The sequence below is a fragment of the Grampus griseus genome (genome assembly GCF_964374135.1).
Source record: "Grampus griseus genome assembly, chromosome: 4".
Classification (NCBI taxonomy): Eukaryota; Metazoa; Chordata; class Mammalia; order Artiodactyla; family Delphinidae; genus Grampus; species Grampus griseus.
Window position 1 is genome coordinate 113,451,208 of NC_138997.1, and position 21,016 is coordinate 113,472,223.

The following is a 21,016-nucleotide window of genomic DNA, read 5'->3' on the forward strand; positions in this document are numbered from 1 at the left end:
CATGCTGGGCTTCTGCTAAGGCCATTAATGGTTGCAGAGGAAGAAGGATACTGGAAGAAGTGATGCATTTGATTCTCTACATTTGGAAATTCCTTCGTGAGAATAAAAAAACTTAAAAAAAATACAGTTGTTCTACAGAAGCCAGAATAAATCAAAAGTACATTAAAAGAAAAGGAAGCAACTGATTACCAAGAAATGCTATAATGCTACAACTACTATTAAACTCTCAAATATTTCACTAAGCAACAACAGGGCTCTGGAGAAAAAAAGAACATAGCTTCTACATTCACAGAGCTCTATCCAAAAGCATTGTGGGAAAACCATTGATTTTCTCCCGGGATTAGATAGTCCTCTGAAAAATCGCTTCTAACTCAGACCTCTGAGACACTTTTGTCTCTCGCTGTACAAGGCTGACGGATATTTCTTCTACAGTTTGACAGACCAAGAGGTTCATGGCCTTTCTACTGTTGATAAGCCATCTGGCACAGGTTGAAGTCGGTGAATAATTGGCCCATTTCAGAGTTTTTTGGGAACCATGGAAGTTCAGCCCCCATGCACTTACGGAAGGACCCTGAGGACCTGGCAATCCCGAGTCTCCTTTTTCTCCTTTCATTCCATTGGCACCCTACAAATAACCATTAAGAGTTGAGCTGGTCAAGTAAAGAACAGCTGAATTTTCTCCCCAAATCCAGCATCCTCTTGAAATTTTTATAATATCATGTACATGATAATGTAAGAGAAGGATTTATCCCCTTGCATTTTAGCCTCAAGCTAAACATCAAGCTTCCTCAAATCCCTAGGATTGTGCATGGTATGTGAAATAAATTATAAAGTAAATGAAACTAAGTTATGCTTGATTGGTTAAACTTATACATTGCTAAATATATCCAATTATAACTGTTATATTTTTAATGGTGGTGCTGACTTTAAATAGCAGTCCTTTAACTTCGTTTTCACTGACCCTTATTTACACATTTCCTTGTTTTAAAAAATGATCTAGGGCGGTGAGGTTTTCTATATTTTTTTCCCTACATTTTTCTACATTTCCCTCTCCAAATTCTCAGTAAAAATTGTGGGGGAAACCATAAAAACACCATCCCATAATATTGTAACATAAGGAGGACACTTCTAGCGTAATTTGTTTTTTTAATTATTTTGTATTTTTTAGGTTTTTTTTATTATTGTTTATTTTTAAATGATCAGTTACATCCTACATTAATGACCAACTCTATTCATTTTACTATCTTCTAGTGAAAATAATTCAGGAAAGCATAAAGGTTTATTTTATAATTCATTTGGTTAGATGCTTTAACATTTCTTCTAGAGCCTTAGTTGTAGTAATTAACCAAAAACACCTCAAATATTTAATAATAAAAATATTAAATGAACCATTAGATGAGACTGCAGCTAATAATACAACTATTTTCTGATTATTTAATTTATCTTAATATGAATACATCTTTAAAAATATAAACATACCGGTAATCCAGGAAGTCCAATTCCTCCTTTTTCACCTGGCATACCTGGGTCCCCCATGTCTCCCTTTGAACCTTTGAGTCCCTACAAATGATATGGTTTGCACTTAAGAATCATACTGACCATGGATGGTTACATAATAGGGAAAATAGAATTCCAGATTACTTTTGCCAATAGATGGGCCTCAGGCTGAGATGATTCTGATTTTCATTTTTAGGTAGAGTTATCTCTTATAGCAAACTTCTACATTGAATCAATACTATTTCCTCTTGTAATGGAAGAGATTAAATTCTACTACTTAGGCCATTTAAGTATGAAAAGCAGGAATGTAAGTGTTGACATCATTTCTCCTGATTCCACATTTTTACCTGGCAGCTAATTCTATATCACCAGTCCTGAAAACAAATTAATGGGTTTAATGCACAATATACCTTTTGAAGCAGGACCTAGTGTTATAGTAACAAAGGTCCAAATAAATTTTTCACATCTCCACTCATTATATCCCTCTATTCCCATTAAATGCAGGCAGAGGTTCCAATCACCAACAGTTTTCAATGGTCCCATCTACAGACAGGTAGATCATTCAGTATATACTAATGCTCAATTAATGCTTAGAAATACTTCCACTTTTCCAGTGTTATTATTTTGTTCTCGTGACATCTCTATGAGGTGATCCAAGATGTGATTTTTATTCTCTTTTTACAGTGAGGAAACAGATATATGTGTATTTTGAATGCAAAAAAATAGGAATTTTGTGATACTAATACTGAAATTAATGTATATCGTTAAGCATTTTCATCTAAGGAGGTTCACTGCAGTATGACCAGATGGCCCATCCTTCAGCAGAGATGATCATAGTTATTTTAGTTATGGTTATAGGGATCCCTGGTTGCACTAACCTGTTCATATTTTCTATACTAAAAACTACTTAAGTGGGCTTCCCTGGTGGCGCAGTGGTTGAGAGTCCGCCTGCCGATGCAGGGGACACGGGTTCGTGCCCCGGTCCGGGAAGATCCCACATGCCGCGGAGCGGCTAGGCCCGTGAGCCATGGCCGCTAAGCCTGCGCGTCCGGGGCCTGTGCTCCGCAACGGGAGAGGCCACAACAGTGAGAGGCCCGCGTGCCGCAAAAAAACAAAAAACAACCAAAAAACAAAAACTACTTAAGGACAGGAACTTGTCTTTTCTTGTTACGTATATCTGTTTCATAGCACCTACTTCAGAGTCACCCACTAGGTGGGTGGGTGGGTGGGTAGGTACCTAAATAGATAGATGGATCTTATAGTTAATCAGATCCTGGTTGGTTTCAGGAATCTAGTAAAAGAGAGCAGCAGGAGAGCCAACCCACTGGACCTAGTAGTAGAAGAAGACCTTGTGAAGCCTATAGAAAAAAAAATTCAGCTATTGTATATGTAGGGATGACATACCATGTAGTATGTCATTATGTATGTCAAATTATTTATAATGACTAACTGGAGGAGGTAATACCATCAGATTTTTAAACGCTAATGTGATCTCTGATGGATATAGCAGATCATCTAAAGTCTCTTTTATAACTACCACATGTTAATTTAGTGTGATGTTATATGATTTCAATATACAACTCTGATATTAAAATAACGCTTCTCGTAATTTTCTTATCTAATACTATCTCCTGAGAGGGATATATCACAAACTGTATCAAGAATGTCTTTGATTTCTTATGATCTTCTTGATTTTAGCCGTTTCTTAGGTAAATAATGGAAGCCCAGAAAACATCAAAAATCTTGAAACTCATCCTTGTGATTAGATTCTGAATTTTGAATACTGTCCACACTCTCCTAGTCAGATTCATTTCTACCAGGGGTTGGCAAACCATGGCTTACAGGCCAACTCCAGTCCAGGAATTGTTTTTGTACAGGCTGAATGTTTAAAACAAAATTTAAGTGGCATTCAAAAAATCTGATAGAGAATGTCTATGGCCTGAAAAGCCTAAAACATTTACTATCTGGTCCTTTATAGAAAATGTTTGTCAACCTCTGTTTTAGGGGAAACCCTCGGAGATACTGCCATATTCTACAAAGCTACAAGTGTCCTGCTTGTTTCTGTCTTTTCTAATGATCTAGAAAATTAGGTACAATCTTTATTTGGGAAAAGACAACAATGTCAAAATTACACATGTAAGCAATATCTAATTTTGTGGAAACTACCGTCACAGCTTTAAACCTTGAATTATTTGTATTCACTGACAAGAATTAGGCAATTCTTACTAAATTGGTAATTATCTTACAAGTCTAATAAAAATTCACAGAGATGTCATCGGTAGATTGATAGGGATTATTAAGGCAAATCTAAAGCATCATATAACTTGCATGTTTGTACAAAGAAAACTAATGCCTCATTTAAAACCAATTGCTTTTTAAAGTTAATGTAGTCTCTAGAACAGAAGGTAAGGAAAAAAAAAAGAATATCATAAATCAACACTCATGACTTTTGGTCTTCAAACCTATAACAAAAGGTCATCAATAATGATGCTTTAAATGACAGTATATGTCTTTGAAAATTACCTGCTCTCCATCAACTCCTGGGACTCCTGGAGATCCTGGCTCTCCCTGTTAAGATAAAAATTGATGGCTAGCTTCTTATTTATTATTGGTAGCATACTACACTAAGTAAAAATGAGGCAAAAAATGATGCTAGTTGGTAACAGTACAATTTAACTTTCAGCAAATGCATCATAATTCAAGTACGTTATTACATCATATCACATGACTATACAAAGTGAAATAATGTTTTTTTTTCTTTTGGCCACACTGTGTGGCATGCAGGATCTTAGTTCCCCCACCAGGGATCGAACCCGGACCCCCTGCAGTGGAAGCCCAGAGTCTTAACCACTGGACCACTGGGGAATTCCAAAACCACATTTTTTTGAATATTATGTATAATAATACTTACATATCGCTAAGATTCAGTGTTTTTATTTTTTCCCCTCATGTGGGATTCAGACTATAAGAATTTGGTGAAAGAAAACTGAAATCATCTGATGGCTGACCATATCCTCCAGGAACAACCTATACGCCTCAGCTAGCTAATTTTTTCCTCCTTAAAATTCTGTATGATTTCTCTTATTTTCCAATTTGAGAAAAAAGCAAAAACACGGTAGTTAACTCAAGAAAGAGTAAAATGAAAGGCCCCATATGTTTATAATATTTAACCTGGCATTGTTTGAACCGTGAATACAAATTCATAATGATTGTGAATGTGCTATTTCCAGATAAGCCTCACTGAAGGATATAATATATCAGATAATATCTTAATCCACAGAAAATTACTTTTGGATCAATTCAATTTCCTATACTATGCTAGGACGAACTGAATTTACTCTTCATATTGTGATTTATTAGAACCCTTGACAAACCCAAAATAGATGGATTTATTTTTTCTTAACTGAAGATGTTCCATTAAAGACAAATTTAAACAATGTGCTAGAGATTTATTCAAACAACAAATGTCCAGTTACTTTTCAATCGGAAAGGTACTGAACAAATTCTTTGAAAGGCAAGGTATTATTTTATATCAATGGGTCATTTATGTAGACCCCATTATAAATCTCTCTGATGCCCACACCTCGGAAACTTTGTAAAAACAATTCTTTGGAGTGTGTGAGTAGCCTGCCTCGCAGACAGATTTCCAAGGGAACTGACTTGAGGCTGTATTTTTCTAGAAAGGCTTGTTTGGTGATGTTATAAACCACAATATTGAAATGGTTAGAGCTGCTTTCCCTGGTTAGAACTTTAAGAGCTATTGGTCATAGTGTGAAATCTGAGCCTTCCAAATGTTAAAGGAAGGCATGACAAACACATGAAAAAAAAAAAAAGAAAAAAATCCTTTTTTAAAAAATTCCAGATTTCCTGCTCTTTGTGGTAGCGGCAACAGTTATTTTGCCACCAACAAGTCTGTTAAGGTTGGATGCAACTGGCTAAGCCCTAGTTTCATGCAGTCTGAATACTTGTCAGCACTCTGGGTCCAGTAATGGTTGCCATGCTTTTCCCTTCAAAATGTGACCCACAAATGTTTAAAGGAAAATATAATTCATGAGTTATTCATTTATCCTGCACCCACCAAAAGTAGTTTGTAAAGAGTTGTTTGATGTGTAAGAAGTCAAACAGTCCTTGTTTGATAAAGGAAGGAGGAATGTTAATTTGAATTGGTTCCCATTCAGTCTGAGGCTGTGTGTCCTGAGTAAGAATGGGTTTTATGTTTGCCTCGTGCTGAATTTGTTGACTCCTGGTCATAGGCACAACTCCCGGCAATTATTCCAACCTTCTCAAGGGGAGATAATGGAAAGCATGAAGGACTGTATCAACTAAGCCAAGATCTCAATTACAAGATCATTGTGGCGTGTACGAGGTGGGCCAGAGTGCTGGCATAGTGGGAAGGGTGGCATGGTAAGAGGTAAGGGAGTATGACTAACAACCCTCCCCCACCCTACTTGTCTAGACATTCACTTGGCCAATTTCTTCCTGCCTTTCAGTTTCAGCTCGAAGTCATCCTTGACCCCAAGGCAGACAGGAGCCTTCCTGTACACATCTTAACCAATGCACTTACTCTGTTTATTCATAATTGTGCCTTTACTTGCCTTTCTCCATCGTTGGGCTAAAAGCTCCTTGTTAAAACCCCTTGCTGGGCTTCGCTGGTGGCGCAGTGGTTAAGAATCCGCCTGCCAATGCAGGGGACACAGGTTCGAGCCCTGGTCCAGGAAGATCCCACATGCCGCGGAGCAACTAAGCCCGTGTGCCACAACTACTGAGCCTGTGCTCTAGAGCCCGCGAGCCACAACTACTGGAGCCCGTGCGCCTAGAGCCCGTGCTCCACAACAAGAGAAGCCACTGCAATGAGAAGCCTGTGCACTGCAACGAAGAGTAGCCCCTGCACACCGCAACTAAAGAAAGCCTGCGTGCAGTAACAATAGAACCAACGTAGCCAAAAATAAATAAATAAAATAAAACCCCTTGCTATATCCTAGTATCTTTACTAGATATCAGTAGTTACCATGGAATAGAGGCCCCAAATTAATTGTTGATTAATGTAATTAATAAATGAATAGCAATTGGATTATAAAACACAGGGGATGTAGGTTTTAATGATATAGCTTTCTTGGCTAGGTAGCTAGGTAGCTTTCTTTGGGTCAAGTGCTTTTGGGGCTTCTGTAGGCCTTTGGGCTATAAAGAAGAGTCAAGTCCCAGAAGGCTTTGAGGTTTGTATGGAATAAGGTACATATTTAGCATTGAGGACAATTTTGCTTCCGGAGATTTAGTCAAGTGGGGGCATAAAGCAAGGAACTTAGACCTTGGTTGACGCTACACAGAGGACAAAGGAATCTACAGATTTCCTTCTAGGTTTTCTAGTCCAGCTCCCCAAGATACTAAAGAATAGGGATCCAGGCCAACTTGCTTACCAGGGATAAAGACTGCATATGATTGGAGCATTTTTTGTGTTATATCTCTTAGGGAGCAGAATGTGGTGGAGAAATAGAAAATAATCCCCACACTTACAGTAATGTTATACATGAAATCTGTTTGAAATTAGCCTCTATGTTCTAAATATATCTCACATAGCCAAGGACCTCAGTAATATGTTACTGCATATTCCTTTTAATAATAGAAAAATAATTGTTTCTATGTGCTAGCTTTCAGTTTTTAAGTATCTTGAAAAAGTACAAAAGCTGATATGTGTGTATGTGGTGTGTGTGCATGTGTGTGTATGAGGTAGATTTAGCAAATAAACTGCCTAAAGGCATAAACAAAAGATGGATTTTGACACCACTTGAATCTCCTACAAAAAACCCAATGATGAAAGTCGTATTTCAACACGCGTAACTCAGTTCTGAAAAGCCAGAATCGTTGGCCATGTATTAATTGATCGAACGTGGTTTCATAAGCTTAAGTTTGGAGGGAAAAAGCTAACATTACCAGTAAATTTTAGATAAATCAAGTAATTTGCTTTCTACTGTTCATAGTTGGTATGTTCTATTAGATGAAATTTAAATGGCAGAATGTTTGAATATATATAGCAGGATGTGTTATAAAATGACTGAAAGTGATTCCTAAAATTGTCATTTGTGAATGCGTCATGCTGAAGCTTTTCTTGTTCTTTTTATTATGAAAGGATTGAAGGAAAGGAACTTATTTGGTGTCAGAGTAAATTTTCCTTCAATTTAAATATTTGCCTTTTTCCATACACCACATTTAGTGTTTCTTTACACTTACAATTTCTGTAAAACTTGTTTTTCCTTTGTTTAATATTCTGTTTATCTGAATATCCTCCTTCTAAATTTAATGCCATTTCTATTTCTCTCCCTTCTTTCCTAATTTTTCTTTTTTCTGATCCCTCTTCCTTCAGCCCAGACCTCAATTTCTGTTTTTGTTTTTTTTTTTGCGGTACACGGGCCTCTCACTGTTGTGGCCTCTCCCGTTGTGGAGCACAGGCTCCGGACGCGCAGTCTCAGCGGCCATGGCTCACGGGCCCAGCCGCTCCGTGGCATGTGGGATCTTCCCGGACCGGGGCATGAACCCGTGTCCCCTGCATCGGCAGGCGGACTCTCAACCACTGCGCCACCAGGGAAGTCCCAGACCTCAATTTCTATTCTCAGCTCTATTTCTATTCTCAGCTCTCTTAAGCAATATTGTTGATCTCAGCTCCTCCAGTATTTTGTAAGATTGATTTTCAGAGATACATATATTTAATATGGGATTCTCTGTACCATATGTAGTAAACGGAAACAAGTAAAATAAAGAATAACCTTTGGCCCTTGTAGTCCTTGAGGTCCAGGTGGTCCAGGGGGACCCTAAATCCAGAAAAGACAAAGTTTTAAAGTTTTAAAAGATAGTATCTGTAATAAATTGTATGCTTTAAATACTAAGTACACTCCACACCTCCCTAATTTCCATCATAATCAAATATCCTCCAGTATTGATATGCAAAGAGGAAACATTTCACTGGTTACGGAATTATAAAAACTACCTACTTATATGCAGAAAAAAATCAACACATTTAGGTTAAAATAATGCTCTAGAGTTGATTTGTAAGACAATGTAAAATTGCTGCCATGTCCCACATACATCTTTTGGGGTTGAATTAACTTCCTAATATATCCTGTGTTTCTAGAAACACTTCTCTCCTCCCCCCCCGCCCCCCGACAAAGGCTTTGATTTCCCAAACACTAAAGAACAAAGCCATATGATTAAGATAAAGCCAAAGACTTTTAAGAAAAAAAACAATAAAATTTTTTTTTGACTTTTTTACTAAGCAGACAAAGTGATTCAACTGGGGCAAATGTTGTAAAAGGTTACTAATATAAGAAAACATAACATTAAATATTAGATAAAAACAATGGCTACATTAGTACTATTATGACCGGCATGCATCAACACCGAATACAAAGTCACAAACCACAGAAATCATGCAATAGGAGTTACCGTGACTGTTAAGGTGGTAATCCTCTGTTGGGAAAATGTATTGATAAAGACAGAGTTACCTAATTTGTGTGCCAAAGTACAGTAATACATTTCTGAAATAAGATTTTGAATATATTTTGGCAAGACTGATGTCTTATAAGGAATTGACAAGATCCTAAAAACATATCTTATCTTCAAACGAATACCATAGATTGTAAAAATTCTTTTAAAAATTCTTTTCAGAATTTTATTTAAAAATCTATGGAAAAAAAAAAGAAATGTCAACATTTTAATTCACTGATTTAAATTATGAAGTAAAATGGTGTACACTGGTGGCAGAATTGGGAGCTGAGAAACTTTCCTATTCATAACAACTCCATTTCTAGAGTACTTTGATTAGAGAAAACGGAAATATCTCATTGTATAAGTAATATTTTTTTCTTTTAGTTTGTATCTCAATTGGTGCATTATAATTAGCGTGTGTGTGTCTGTGTGTTTGTGTGTGTCTGTGTGTGTGTGCCATGACTAAGACAGGAATTGACATGGGATTCGCCTTGTTTCTTAATGTAAAGGGCTTGAATACTGTACCAAAATATATTCTCTCAAAGTATGAATTTCTAAAACAACCAATCCCCAATCCACAAACCATTTTTGTTTTAAGATTTTCTAGTCTAAGTGCTGTACAAAAAGTTCTGTAACGCCTGTACCACTTTATGCGATTTTAGGGGAGAGAACGTTTTCCATTAGGAGCTCTGGTCCTAGACAAACACTGTCCAATTACACGTAAACTTGTGACTATCGGTTTAACTCCATCTTTTTGTCTTCCACTGCTCCCTTCCAATTTCTAATTCAAGGTGTTGGTGCTGTTTTTTATTGTTGTTGTTGTAAAAAATAATCTTAACATCATCCACCCATCTCACTTCAAACACTTGAGTTTTTAGTGATATGGTGCATCATTCCTTAGAAAACAATACATTTATGCCCGTGTACAGATGGTTCAAGTTTGTATTCCATGATAAGATCAATCATGGTCATTACAGCTTCAGAGAAGACAGGGTAGGAAAAAATAACCAGTGCTTCTAAGATAGAAGGCAAAACGGCCACAAACTGGGGCAAGGTTACAAAAAAGTTAAGGCCCAGATTTTTATACCATCATATCTATGTAACATAAGGCACTACTTATTTTATTCTTAAGGGATTCACCTAAACCAAGAGTTGAATTTACGGTTATGAGAAAGCTACTTCTTTGCTCCTATATGGGTAGATGAGTCATTTAAAAAAGGCTATTAGAAAAGTAGAGAGTAGAAATAATTTCTTTATCATTACTTTCCAATGATAAATAACACTTTTAACTAGACAGTAAAAACATAAAACCTTGGAGAGGGAAGGAGTTTAAAATTTAAAGTCTCAGAGGTTTTCCAACCTGAGCCATGTATGATTCATTTTCCACCTAAGCACAAAACTAGCTTGTCTTTTTTAAAGTTCAAGGATAACAACATGTTTTAAAATGAGTTGCCTAAATAAAAGAACATTATTATTGGAAACTGAACTATAACAGAAGGGGTTTAGATAAGCTTGTTAAATAACTATATTTGTGAGACCTAAAAATTATACATGGCAGGTTCCACCCAGTTAACAGAAGAACAAATGGTAGAAAACTAAGCTAACTACTCAAAAACATAGTTTTAACTGCCATCTTGAAGAACCAGTGGGCAGACACTCAGAGACGTCCTATACATGTTGGCTCACTTTGGATTTCTCGTATCTGGTTCCTCTAGCTTAAAACTACATAAACTCAGCAGGGTTCTCTGTTGAACTTCAGTAATGACTTGAAAACCAGAATTTTTGGTAGTGATGGAGAAAGACATGTCATTCTCTACTGAGGCATGATGTGAAATGGGAGGCATGAGTTAAAGAAGCTGTAAATTGGTTGAAGGCTAGCAGGATGCTGTGTGATTTATTCTCTGAGATGCTTATGTGAATCTCTGTAGAATTAAAAATTATTTTCTTTCATGTCTCATAATGATGCAAGCTTAAAATCACCCCTGATTTACACTAGAGAAGAGGTTTAGTTTATATGGTGTTGAGAAATTTTAAAAGCTTGAGGTAGGAAATGAAAGGTTTTACTGCTAATTGTGGAAACATAACCACCTTAAATAAAAATCAAAATAAACGGCTTATGACAAATGCTCATGTAAATACGGGCATACCTCAGATGTTGCGGGTTAGGGTTTCAGACCACCGAAATAAAGTGAATGTCATAATAAAGCAAGTCACACAAATTTTGGTTTCCCAGTGCATATAAAAGTTTTGTTTAAACTGTACTGTAGTCTATTAAGTGTGCAATAGCATTATGTCGAAAAAAAGTGTACATACCCTAATCGAAAAATACTTTATTGCTCAAGGATATATTGTACAACACAGGGAATATAGCCAATATTTTATAATGACTATAAATGAAATATAACCTTTAAAAACAGTAAATCACTTTATGTATTGCTCACCTGGAACTTACATAATATTGTACATCAACTACACTTCAATAAAAAAACTTTATTGCTAAAAAAATGCTAACCATCATCTGAGCCTTCAGAGAGTCATAGTCTTTTTGCAATAGTAACATCAAAGATCGCTGATCACAGGGAATTCCCTGGTGGTCCAGTGGTTAGGACTCAGCCCTTTCACTGCCATGGGCCCAGGTTTGATCCCCAGTTGGGGAACTAAGATCCTGCAAGCCATGCGGCACAGCCAGGAAAATAAAAAAGATCACAGATCACCATAACAAATATAATCAAAATTAACAAATTTGACATGTTGTGAGAATTACCAAAATGTGGCAGAGAGACATGAAGTGAGCAAATGCGGTTGGAAAAGTGGAACCAATAGACTTGCTTGGCACAGGGGTGCCATAATCTTTCCATCTGTAAAAAAAAATGCAGTATCTTCGAATTGCAATAAAGTGAAGTGCAATAAAAGGAGGTATACCTGTAACAATTTTCAGTAGAGGCAACAGTAAAATTTTATATTTCTAAGTGATATTTTTATAATTGTAACATGCACTTATTTATCTAAGTATCCAGATTTTGGGGCAGATTTTTTCTAGAGGAGGCAATAGTGAAATGGAATTTGCAAAACTGAATATCCATCACTGGTTAGAGAACTAGAAGAACAAATGTCTATTCCTTCCTCTCAATCTAATGGCTATTTAGTTTATTTATTAGCGACTCTTAATTCACTAGAGTACTATATTGGAAAAACAAATAGTTTTGAAGTGAAAAAAAAAACCTATAAGCTATTTACAAGCACAACACATAGTTGCCTAAACAACCCCCCTAAGAATAATAAACCTTTAGGTTGAGGTATAAACATGAACTAGTTGGCTGTGATGGATACTGACTGGTTTACAGTCATATAGAACTCGAGGTGAAAAAAGAAACTGAGCACATCTATTCTTTCGTATCAAGATGTAGGTGTTAGATTTTTTTAAAAAGTACAGTGCGTTTTGGCACGTCAACAAAGAGTATTCAGGAGCTCCTAAAAAAATAACCCTAAGCATAATATTAGATTTTATGGACTCTTAGAAAAAATCCATTCCAAATCATCCTCATTTTACAGATCAGATCAATGAAATATAGATACATTATGTGATTTCCCCAAAGTGACTCAGCTAGTTAGTAACAGAGGGGAAATCAAAGCAGATTTCAGTTTTAGACTGAGGGTAGCTTGCTTCATGCCAGGCTCTGTTCATGTAAAGGCTTTAAAACTCTTCCACAGTCTTTCCAGAAAATGGCCATGGCCAATAACATAGGAGCATATCTTGAAAGATAAGAGAGTGGATACCTCTTAAAGGCAGTTGTAAGAATTATGGTGCCACTGGAAGCAGTTTAAGGGAAATATACAATCTTGCTAATAAAGATGAAAAATGTGACCCTATATTTTAGAAGTAAGAACTCTGACAACATAGTAAGTAACAAAAACTTCCTGTTCTTTCTTTCTTTATACATGCAGTTATCAACTTGTGGGAAAAAGGGAACAATTTAGAAAAACTGTCAAACTAGAATTTGACAACAGCCCAGAGGCTACTGCTTGAGTCTAGTCCACTTGCACTGAGGAACCCTAAGTCAAGCTGTTGATCGAACACACTGCCCAAGTAATGTTTCTCTAAGCAGTAAGTATGTGTCTCTATGTGCTTTACCAGAAGAAAAAGAAGAAAAAGAACAGAAAAATACAAGGCTGAAGATGGATTCTGTAAAAACTATTTAATAAATGCTTTACTATTTAAAAATGATAGTTGTAACAAAGGACCCATAGAAATGCAGATCTACCATAATTAGATAATGTTAGTGAAATCATATGGGTGGAAAAAAAATCAAACAAGTACAAAATGGAAAATATTTAAAACAACTAATTTGGCTTTCAAGCAAAAACATGGATTGTGCATATGAATGAAGTATACTTACGAATTCAACCAATAAGTTTATTTAATATTTACATGCCTAGACCTGGGTCAGACACATTGGGGGAGATAAAATAAGCATAAGATGAGTTTCCTGTCAACAAGTAATTTACAATCTGGTAAGAGGCAAAACTAAAGTAAATTGTGGAATTTCAGAATAATTAAATGTTAAACTACTGGGTCCTGACTGCTTATATTTAAAAGGATTCAGAGGAGAAATTCACCTGGGTGGCAGCAGTGAATTGTTGGATAGGATTTAGATGGATGAATGAAAGAAAATGGATGAACCAGATAAAAAGATGGTTATTTTTATAGATATGATAAATATGTTGTGGAGAAATAAAAAATTCTGTACAGGAAAAGCAGGGTTATAGGGCCTTAAAAGTCAGATGGAGGAGTTTGGGCTTGATAGAGTAGGCAAGAGGGTCACTTCGGTTTCCGAACAGATTAGAGTCATCAAAATAGTGATAGTTTAGGAAAATTAACCTTGGAGTGATATATAGGAAAAGATTAGAAGAGCAAGGAGGCACTAGGGGTAGAGGAATTGGTTAAGGGCTCATTGCGGTGTTAGATCTGATATAAACAACATGTAGACCTAGCCGGGAACGGAGAGAGTGGGGCGGCCTCAAGAGATACTTTGAAAAAGGAAACAGTAGCTTCTGATGAGATATAAAGGATGAAGGACAAAGAATAGTTTTTAAATGACACTAAAGTTTCCATCTCAAGAAATTAGAAAACTTGTGGATTCATGAACAGAAACTGGTTAGTTAGGAAAGGGAATCATTTGGTAGGTGTGAAAGGTAACCAGTATAATTGTATGTATTGGTGAGAGTTGACAAGGCAGTGTTGCATCCACAGTGGAAATATTCCTGGGAAGCTAGAGGTATATGCAGATCAGACCTGGAGGTGAAAGACTTGGAAGGCATCATGGGAAAGAACACAAAGGGAGTGATTATACCAAGAAAAGATCAGAGACTTGAGAATACCCAGATTAGGGGGTGGACAGAGAAATTGGAAATACTAAAATAGAGTGGATCCATCCAAGAAGAAAACTGGAAGAAATGAGAGTAGAAGGTTGGAGAAACCAGAAAGAAAGAGTTTCAAAAGGAAGGTGGTTTAGTATAATGTCACGTACAAGTCAAGAGTGATGAGTACAATGGGCTTGACCTAGAGGTTATTGTTGACCTTTATAAGAGAAATTTCAACAAGATAATGGTACAAGCTACAACGCGGAGTCTAAGTATGAAGAGGATAAATAGGAAGCAAAGGTGATGGAGACAAGCCACACAGTCTATGGCTTTTGTTAACAGAAGAAAAAGAATTGAACAGGAGCGGTAGCAAGAAATACCTATAAGAGACTTATTATGTGCTAGGCACTGTTCTAAGTGTATAATATGTACTTAGTCATCTACTCACGACAACCCTAGGCTCATGCACTTAGTAAGCAAGAGATGTGAACCCAGGCAGCTCAAACTCCAGAGCCACAGGGCTCTTAATGGCTTTGCTAGGTTCATGTATCAAGCAAGGAGACAAAGCTTGGCAAAACCAGTACAAGATTTAAGATGAGACTGACTAAAGCACATCTGAAGGTAGAAGGGAAGAGAAGGAAAGATTGAAAAATGCTAGGAAATAAAGAGGATAAACTGGGGCAGGGAGAAGAAGATGGGTTCAGGAGATCAGAGAGAAGGTGTGCTTTGAGCGGTGGAGCCCTCTGAGATCTGGTGCGGGTGGGGTGGAAGCTGATAGTTACACACATTACAAGGGTCTCATCAGCGTCATTGTCTGTATCAAGGCAGGGAGCAGTCACTTGCCTGCAAGGCTTCGTGGAGGTTGCCGTTGTAGTCTATGATCTCGGTGGCTCCTTGATCTCCCTTTTGACCAGGTGGACCCTATGAAAAAATCAGCCAAGAGAACAGCACGGGCGTTAGGCTAGGATGAAGAAGGGACTGTGGCGAAAACAGAAATAGCAGCGAACAGCTCTCTCTGACCATCGATTCCCGACTAAGGCCCAAATGTACTTTAGAATAAATAATCATGTTCAAAGTTTGTCCTTATTTCAAAGGAGGCAAACTACTTCTAACTTCCTGTCTGTGGTAGGTTAGATATATTAAATTGGATAAAAAAGAAATACAATTCAATCTCAAAAGCTGTTTCCTACAAATTATAACGTGTAGGCTAATCTGATTTGACTTGCAAAATTTTGTTGGCTTTATCCACATTTATTAAAGCAACTCCTGACCTCTCTCTCCTCATCTACACCTCATAGATTGCTTCTTCATTTTTTAAGAAGATGGAACACTGTACTGTAGGAAATGTTTGGCTTTCCTAACAGGAATAGAATTCCATTAAAATGGAAGCAAATAGGGAACAAATATATATATATATATATATATATATATATATATATATATATATATATATATATATTGAACAGTACCTATAAGGAGGGAACAAATATTTTTAAGATGTCTATCCTACTCAGTAGCTCTGCCACTGAATTTCCATTAGTCATGTCCTAATTCCCTGCCTGTGCTTTAACAAGGTTCTGAAAATATGGACTATTGCTTTCTTTTTAATTGAGTTAATTGAAAAGTGGAAAGTTCTATTAGGTGGATGGCTATGGGCTTGCTATTGCTCATTTGGCAGAGGGGAAGTAGATAGAAAGAGTTCTTTAGACCTTCTCCTTATGGGCTTATCTTACGTGTTCCAGTCTATATACTCAGTGCTCCTGGTGACTACAATAAAAAATAAGAAGAAAGGGGGGAGTAGCAGGAATAGTCACAGTAGTCTACGTCCAGCGCTATTGTTGGGTATTATTAGTCCAAGTGCCTTCTGAAAAGCCACATAGACACACACTTCAAATCTAGGCCTGTTGGAGGCCAAAAGAGTAGATGAGACACACTCACCCTTGGTCCCAGGGCTCCAGAGTCCCCTTTGTCTCCACGGTCACCCTTTCCCCAGTGAAAAGAGAAGAAAACCGAGTTAGTAGTGAGGTCAACAGTCCAGAAATATCTCAAATCTAAGGATGTATTTAACACCATACAGCAACACTTTTAATATGAACTTCTGAAGTGGAAAATAACAACTAGAAATACAATAACCACTGACATGGCAAATGCTTTTTAAGATGCCCCCCGAAGTGACTTAAACTTCCCCCTTCAGATGACAGAGTATTTTGAAACAACAATACATATGGTAACTTGCTTCCTAGGGATCTTGAAAAGCAAAGCAAGTGGTTTCTATGACACCCAGAGCAAGATTTTACCTCTCAGACTGAGCTATGTTGCTGCCTGTATATGAAGAGATTTGGGGCAAGGGGGAAAAGAGGCAACCAATTAATTGGGTTGTCTGTTTTCTGAGAAGTCATTCTAGGGAGATTTAGGAGGGAAAGGTCACCAGCTGGGCCTCCCTCTGATGATGAAGATCTAAGGAAAAGTTTTCTAGAGGTGTAGGTCTCTTAGCCCTCAGAAAGTGCTGAAGTGGACAGCAGCTAGCTGGACCAGGTTGGCGGGGCTGAAGGTCAAGATCTGGGCAAACACAGCTTTCTCTCTTTTTCAGTGCAACATGAAAAGTCTCTAAATGTCCATTTATGGTGCGATGACTACCTCCCATCCCTGCCAAGAGACACCAGGAATCATCTAAACCTCAAACTGCAAATGCATCACTGAGAACACTCAAAATTTTCAGAAGTCGAAACAGAAATTTTGGAGAAGAGATTTGAACCTGGGTAGATTTGAAGCTTCTTTAAAATAGCCTAAAATTTACAGGGCCCTTTTCCTAAATAGAATTCAAAGCATTTCTATATGTCTTTCTTATAAACTGGATAAGGACCAACGAAGATGAGCAGGAAAAGGGATAATTTTTCTATCCACATTATGCTAATAACATTGACCATAATAATAAAATTTTGCTATGAATGGGGAATTATTAATTTCTGCTGTTTTCCCCATTTTCCACATTATTAGCATGATTAATAACATGATACTGCTAGTAGTATATAGATTATTGCAGGTACTATACAAAGAGCATGATAAAGGAGAGAATTTCAATTAGTGGTGAAATTTTAATGGAATGAAGGGAGTCAACTGACTTGAAAGCAAAGTATAATCTGAACATTTATCACAAAGATAGCCAGGAAATAAAAAATAAGATTATACTGTATATAATTGAAGTAAAGTACTTAATTTTTTCCAAATAAGCTACACATAGGAAACAGGAAATACAATTTCTCATAAAGAATGGTCTGAAGCACAGAACACAAAAACAAACAAGATGAAACAAACCAACTGTTCTGAGATATCATCGTAGGGATGAAATTACTGCAACCCTAGTGTGTGAAAGAGTTTAATCTAAAACATGATTCTCTGTGGAAGAGACACATGTTACATGACGGCCTCATGTTACATTAAAATGGTTACCCAGTTACTGACCTTTGACCCCTTTGGGCCTCTAGTTCCTGATTCACCTTGTTTCCCCTATTATAGAAGGATATGAAGATGAAAAAGAGAACATGACAGAGGGAGATAAGAACAGAAAAAAAGAAATTAGCAGTGACTCAGGATAATACAGAAAAATGGAAACACTTTATTTTAACTGCCTCAATATACTCCATATAATGTAGGCTGTTACAACACTGAACATAGGTATTATCACCGTATCATTAGTTCACTCCCTGGTCTCTCCACCAACCTTCATGCCATTATAATTCTGAAGACTGCCCACCCATCAGCGGATGGGAAGCATTCTGTGACTAATTCTCATTAGTCTCAACAGTGTTTGCATAAATTTCCTTTTCATCAAAGAGTAAATCATTTCCTGTGTCTCTAGGATGGGTTATTAAAATAAAGTGTTACCATACTAGTTTGCAGGAAGTTTAGAGGAATAGATTGAACAGTCAAATAAATCCTTAGCTCTCATACTTTCAAGGTGTTACACACCATCAAATTACCATAGAAACTAACACAACACGGTTCCACATTTTCCTCAGTAGGTTTTAATATCCATCGAGTGGTAAGGTGTTAGTGTGACAGTACCTCCCGATTTATATTTGGATGTGTTATTAATTTGTTGACTGACTAGAACAGAGTAAACTGGAAAAGTTGAATTGTAAAACCCTTTTTAGAAGATAACGAATTGGTGTGAATTTCAATGAATTATTTGTGATTTTGGCTGTTTTAATACCCCTTGAATAATTTTATTTTAGTTGCGTGTTCTAAAGTAAGTGGCACACATTTCCAAACCAGAGAATGTTGTTTTCCAGTGTGAGAATAACTGACCTTTGGTCCAGGGGCTCCAGGCTCCCCTCGATCCCCTCTTCCAGGATGCCCTGCCTCCCCACGGTCGCCCTGTCACAAATCGCAAAATAGGTAAATGGCGCCTCCTATCACCCCCAGCTAGTCCCTGTAGGTTAATGAGTGAGGTGAATAAAATCAAAGAAAGCAGAAAGTTACTATTTACCACATACTCGGCATTGTATTAACCTCAACATGGATTATCTCATTTAATAATCAAAATAATTATTCAGGGCTTCCCTGGTGGCGCAGTGGTTGAGAGTCCGCCTGCCGATGCAGGGCACACGGGTTCGTGCCCCGGTCCGGGAAGATCCCACATGCCGCGGAGCGGCTGGGCCCGTGAGCCATGGCCGCTGAGCCTGCGCGTCCGGAGCCTGTGCTCCGCAACGGGAGAGGCCACAGCAGTGAGAAGCCCGTGTACCGCAAAAAAAAAAAAAAAAAAAAAAAAAAAAAAAAAAAAAAATTCAACGTTTGCCTTTTCATTCCCGTTTTATAGACAAGGAAATGGTTTGGTAAATGCCTGTCAGATGCCTATGTTGGTAAATGGAAAGACTTTTTTTTTTTTTTTTTTTTGGCTGCGCCCTATGTGGGATCATAGTTCCCTGACCAGGGATCGAACCAGTGCTCCCTGCATTAGAAGCTCGGAGTCTTAACCACTGGACTGCTAGGGAAGTCCCAGAAAGACCTTCAAAGGGAATTGATAAGGGCCATCATTAATACCTCACAACAGGCATGGACATAGTTTTCAGTCTGCAGCAACTTTTTAAGATCTTCGAAGCAGGGCAACATGGCTAAGTGCCAAGTTTTGTAATTTGATTTTCTGGGCTTTACTCCTGGCTCTGGAATACTTGCCAGTTTTGTGTTTTGGGGAAAGTTAGTTAAGTTCTGAAAGCCTCAGTTTCCTCTGTAAAATGGAGAAAATTAGAGTACTGGTTTCATAACCTAGAAACGGAAAGTGCTTGGCATTGTACAAGATCCAGAGGTGTTACAGCTTTTACTAGATTTATAGCTCTGGGAAGGATGAGCATGGTCACTGCCCACAGGGAGCTAGTGCTCTAGTTAGATAAGATCCACATGAACAAAATAGTTAAGAGTTAAGGAGTAATGTAAGGCCATATGTGAGAGAAGAAGAAACTCCACAGGGTTTTCAGTGGTCCAGATTGACTTCCTTTTGGTGAGACTTGGGTCATGTCCTGAAGGATGGGGTAGGGTGTATATTATAATTATCACTGTTTATAACTGTGCTATTGATGAGTGCAGGAACTGCACACAACACTTTACATGCATTATCCTATCTAATCCCCAGGACAAATGAGAAAGGTGTTAGTATCCATAGTCTACAGATGAGGAAACTGAAGCTCAGAGAGGTTAAATAACTTGCCCAAAGCCTTTAACGTGGGAGAGCTGTAATACAGAACTGACTGTAGTCAGTCTGCAATTTTTGCATACATGTTTTTGTATGTAAATCTTTTGCACATCTCTGGTCATATTCTTAGGATAAATTCCTACTAGACAAATGGCTGTGTCAAAAAGTATAAACATTTTAAAAGCTAGCTAACCGCCCTGCAGGAAGACGGTGCTGTTTTACACTCCCTGAACACAGACTTGAGAGTGTTCAGCTTCCTGCACGATGGGTAGAATTTCAGTAATCAAACAAGTTTTGATTTCTGGTGATGGTATGTTTATGGATGAGGGAGGCACCCTTCTCACTGAAGGACTGATTCGTCTTGGAAAGGAAAAGAAAGTAGGATTTCGATCTGTTATGGGTGATGTAGGGATTTAAATTCCAAGATCTTTGTCTGTATCATGCCCACTGTGGGAAACCTTTGTGGTTTTGCAGGGGAGGTGGGATAGATTAGGGTCAGGATGAAGAAGACTCAGTAGGTTTCTCAGCATGAACCAAAAGGGGGTGGGACAATGGAGAGGTTGAGAGAACGACAAGGGACTTGATTGGATGCAGGAGATGGAAAAGGTGCTCCAGAAGGGATTTTCCAGGGATTAGAGACTGAAGCACTTTTGCTGGTATATGGAATTTTTATTTAAATATGTATATACCATGTTTGGTGTTGCTCTTAATATTTTACAGAAGAATTCTAAAATGGTAACTATAATCTTATTTTAGAGAAAAACAAAAATTTTAGAAAATCATTTCTCTGTAGTATTTACCGGAGTAGTGGAGTCTATATATGTTTACCTAGAATCACTTATTATCATCATGCCCCTAATCAGTTGCTTATTAGTCTCTCTCTGGAATTACATTACATATTTGTGTACTTTTTTCTTTTCTTCCACCCCTTTCTTACACATATTACAGTGGAAGCTTCAGTAGAGTAGAGACTGTTTTCGTTGCATTTATTCC

General features: G+C 37.5%; 1 protein-coding gene across 3 annotated transcripts in view; it reads right to left on the bottom strand.

Moving 5' to 3' along the window:
* The window catches only part of COL25A1 (collagen type XXV alpha 1 chain), a gene marked incomplete at both ends in the record, with an annotated part of 461,173 nt that overhangs the window by 27,446 nt on the left and 412,711 nt on the right, over positions 1 to 21,016 (bottom strand). For 2 of the 3 annotated variants that reach the window (XM_082653474.1, XM_082653476.1), the window contains 9 exons: positions 563 to 625; positions 1,480 to 1,560; positions 4,021 to 4,065; positions 8,256 to 8,300; positions 8,932 to 8,955; positions 15,178 to 15,255; positions 16,273 to 16,317; positions 17,797 to 17,841; positions 18,643 to 18,711. In XM_082653474.1, the coding sequence (XP_082509600.1) occupies positions 563 to 625; positions 1,480 to 1,560; positions 4,021 to 4,065; positions 8,256 to 8,300; positions 8,932 to 8,955; positions 15,178 to 15,255; positions 16,273 to 16,317; positions 17,797 to 17,841; positions 18,643 to 18,711 (495 nt within the window). The remainder of the gene's footprint in view (positions 1 to 562; positions 626 to 1,479; positions 1,561 to 4,020; positions 4,066 to 8,255; positions 8,301 to 8,931; positions 8,956 to 15,177; positions 15,256 to 16,272; positions 16,318 to 17,796; positions 17,842 to 18,642; positions 18,712 to 21,016) is intronic. The other variant, XM_082653475.1, reaches the window with a different exon arrangement.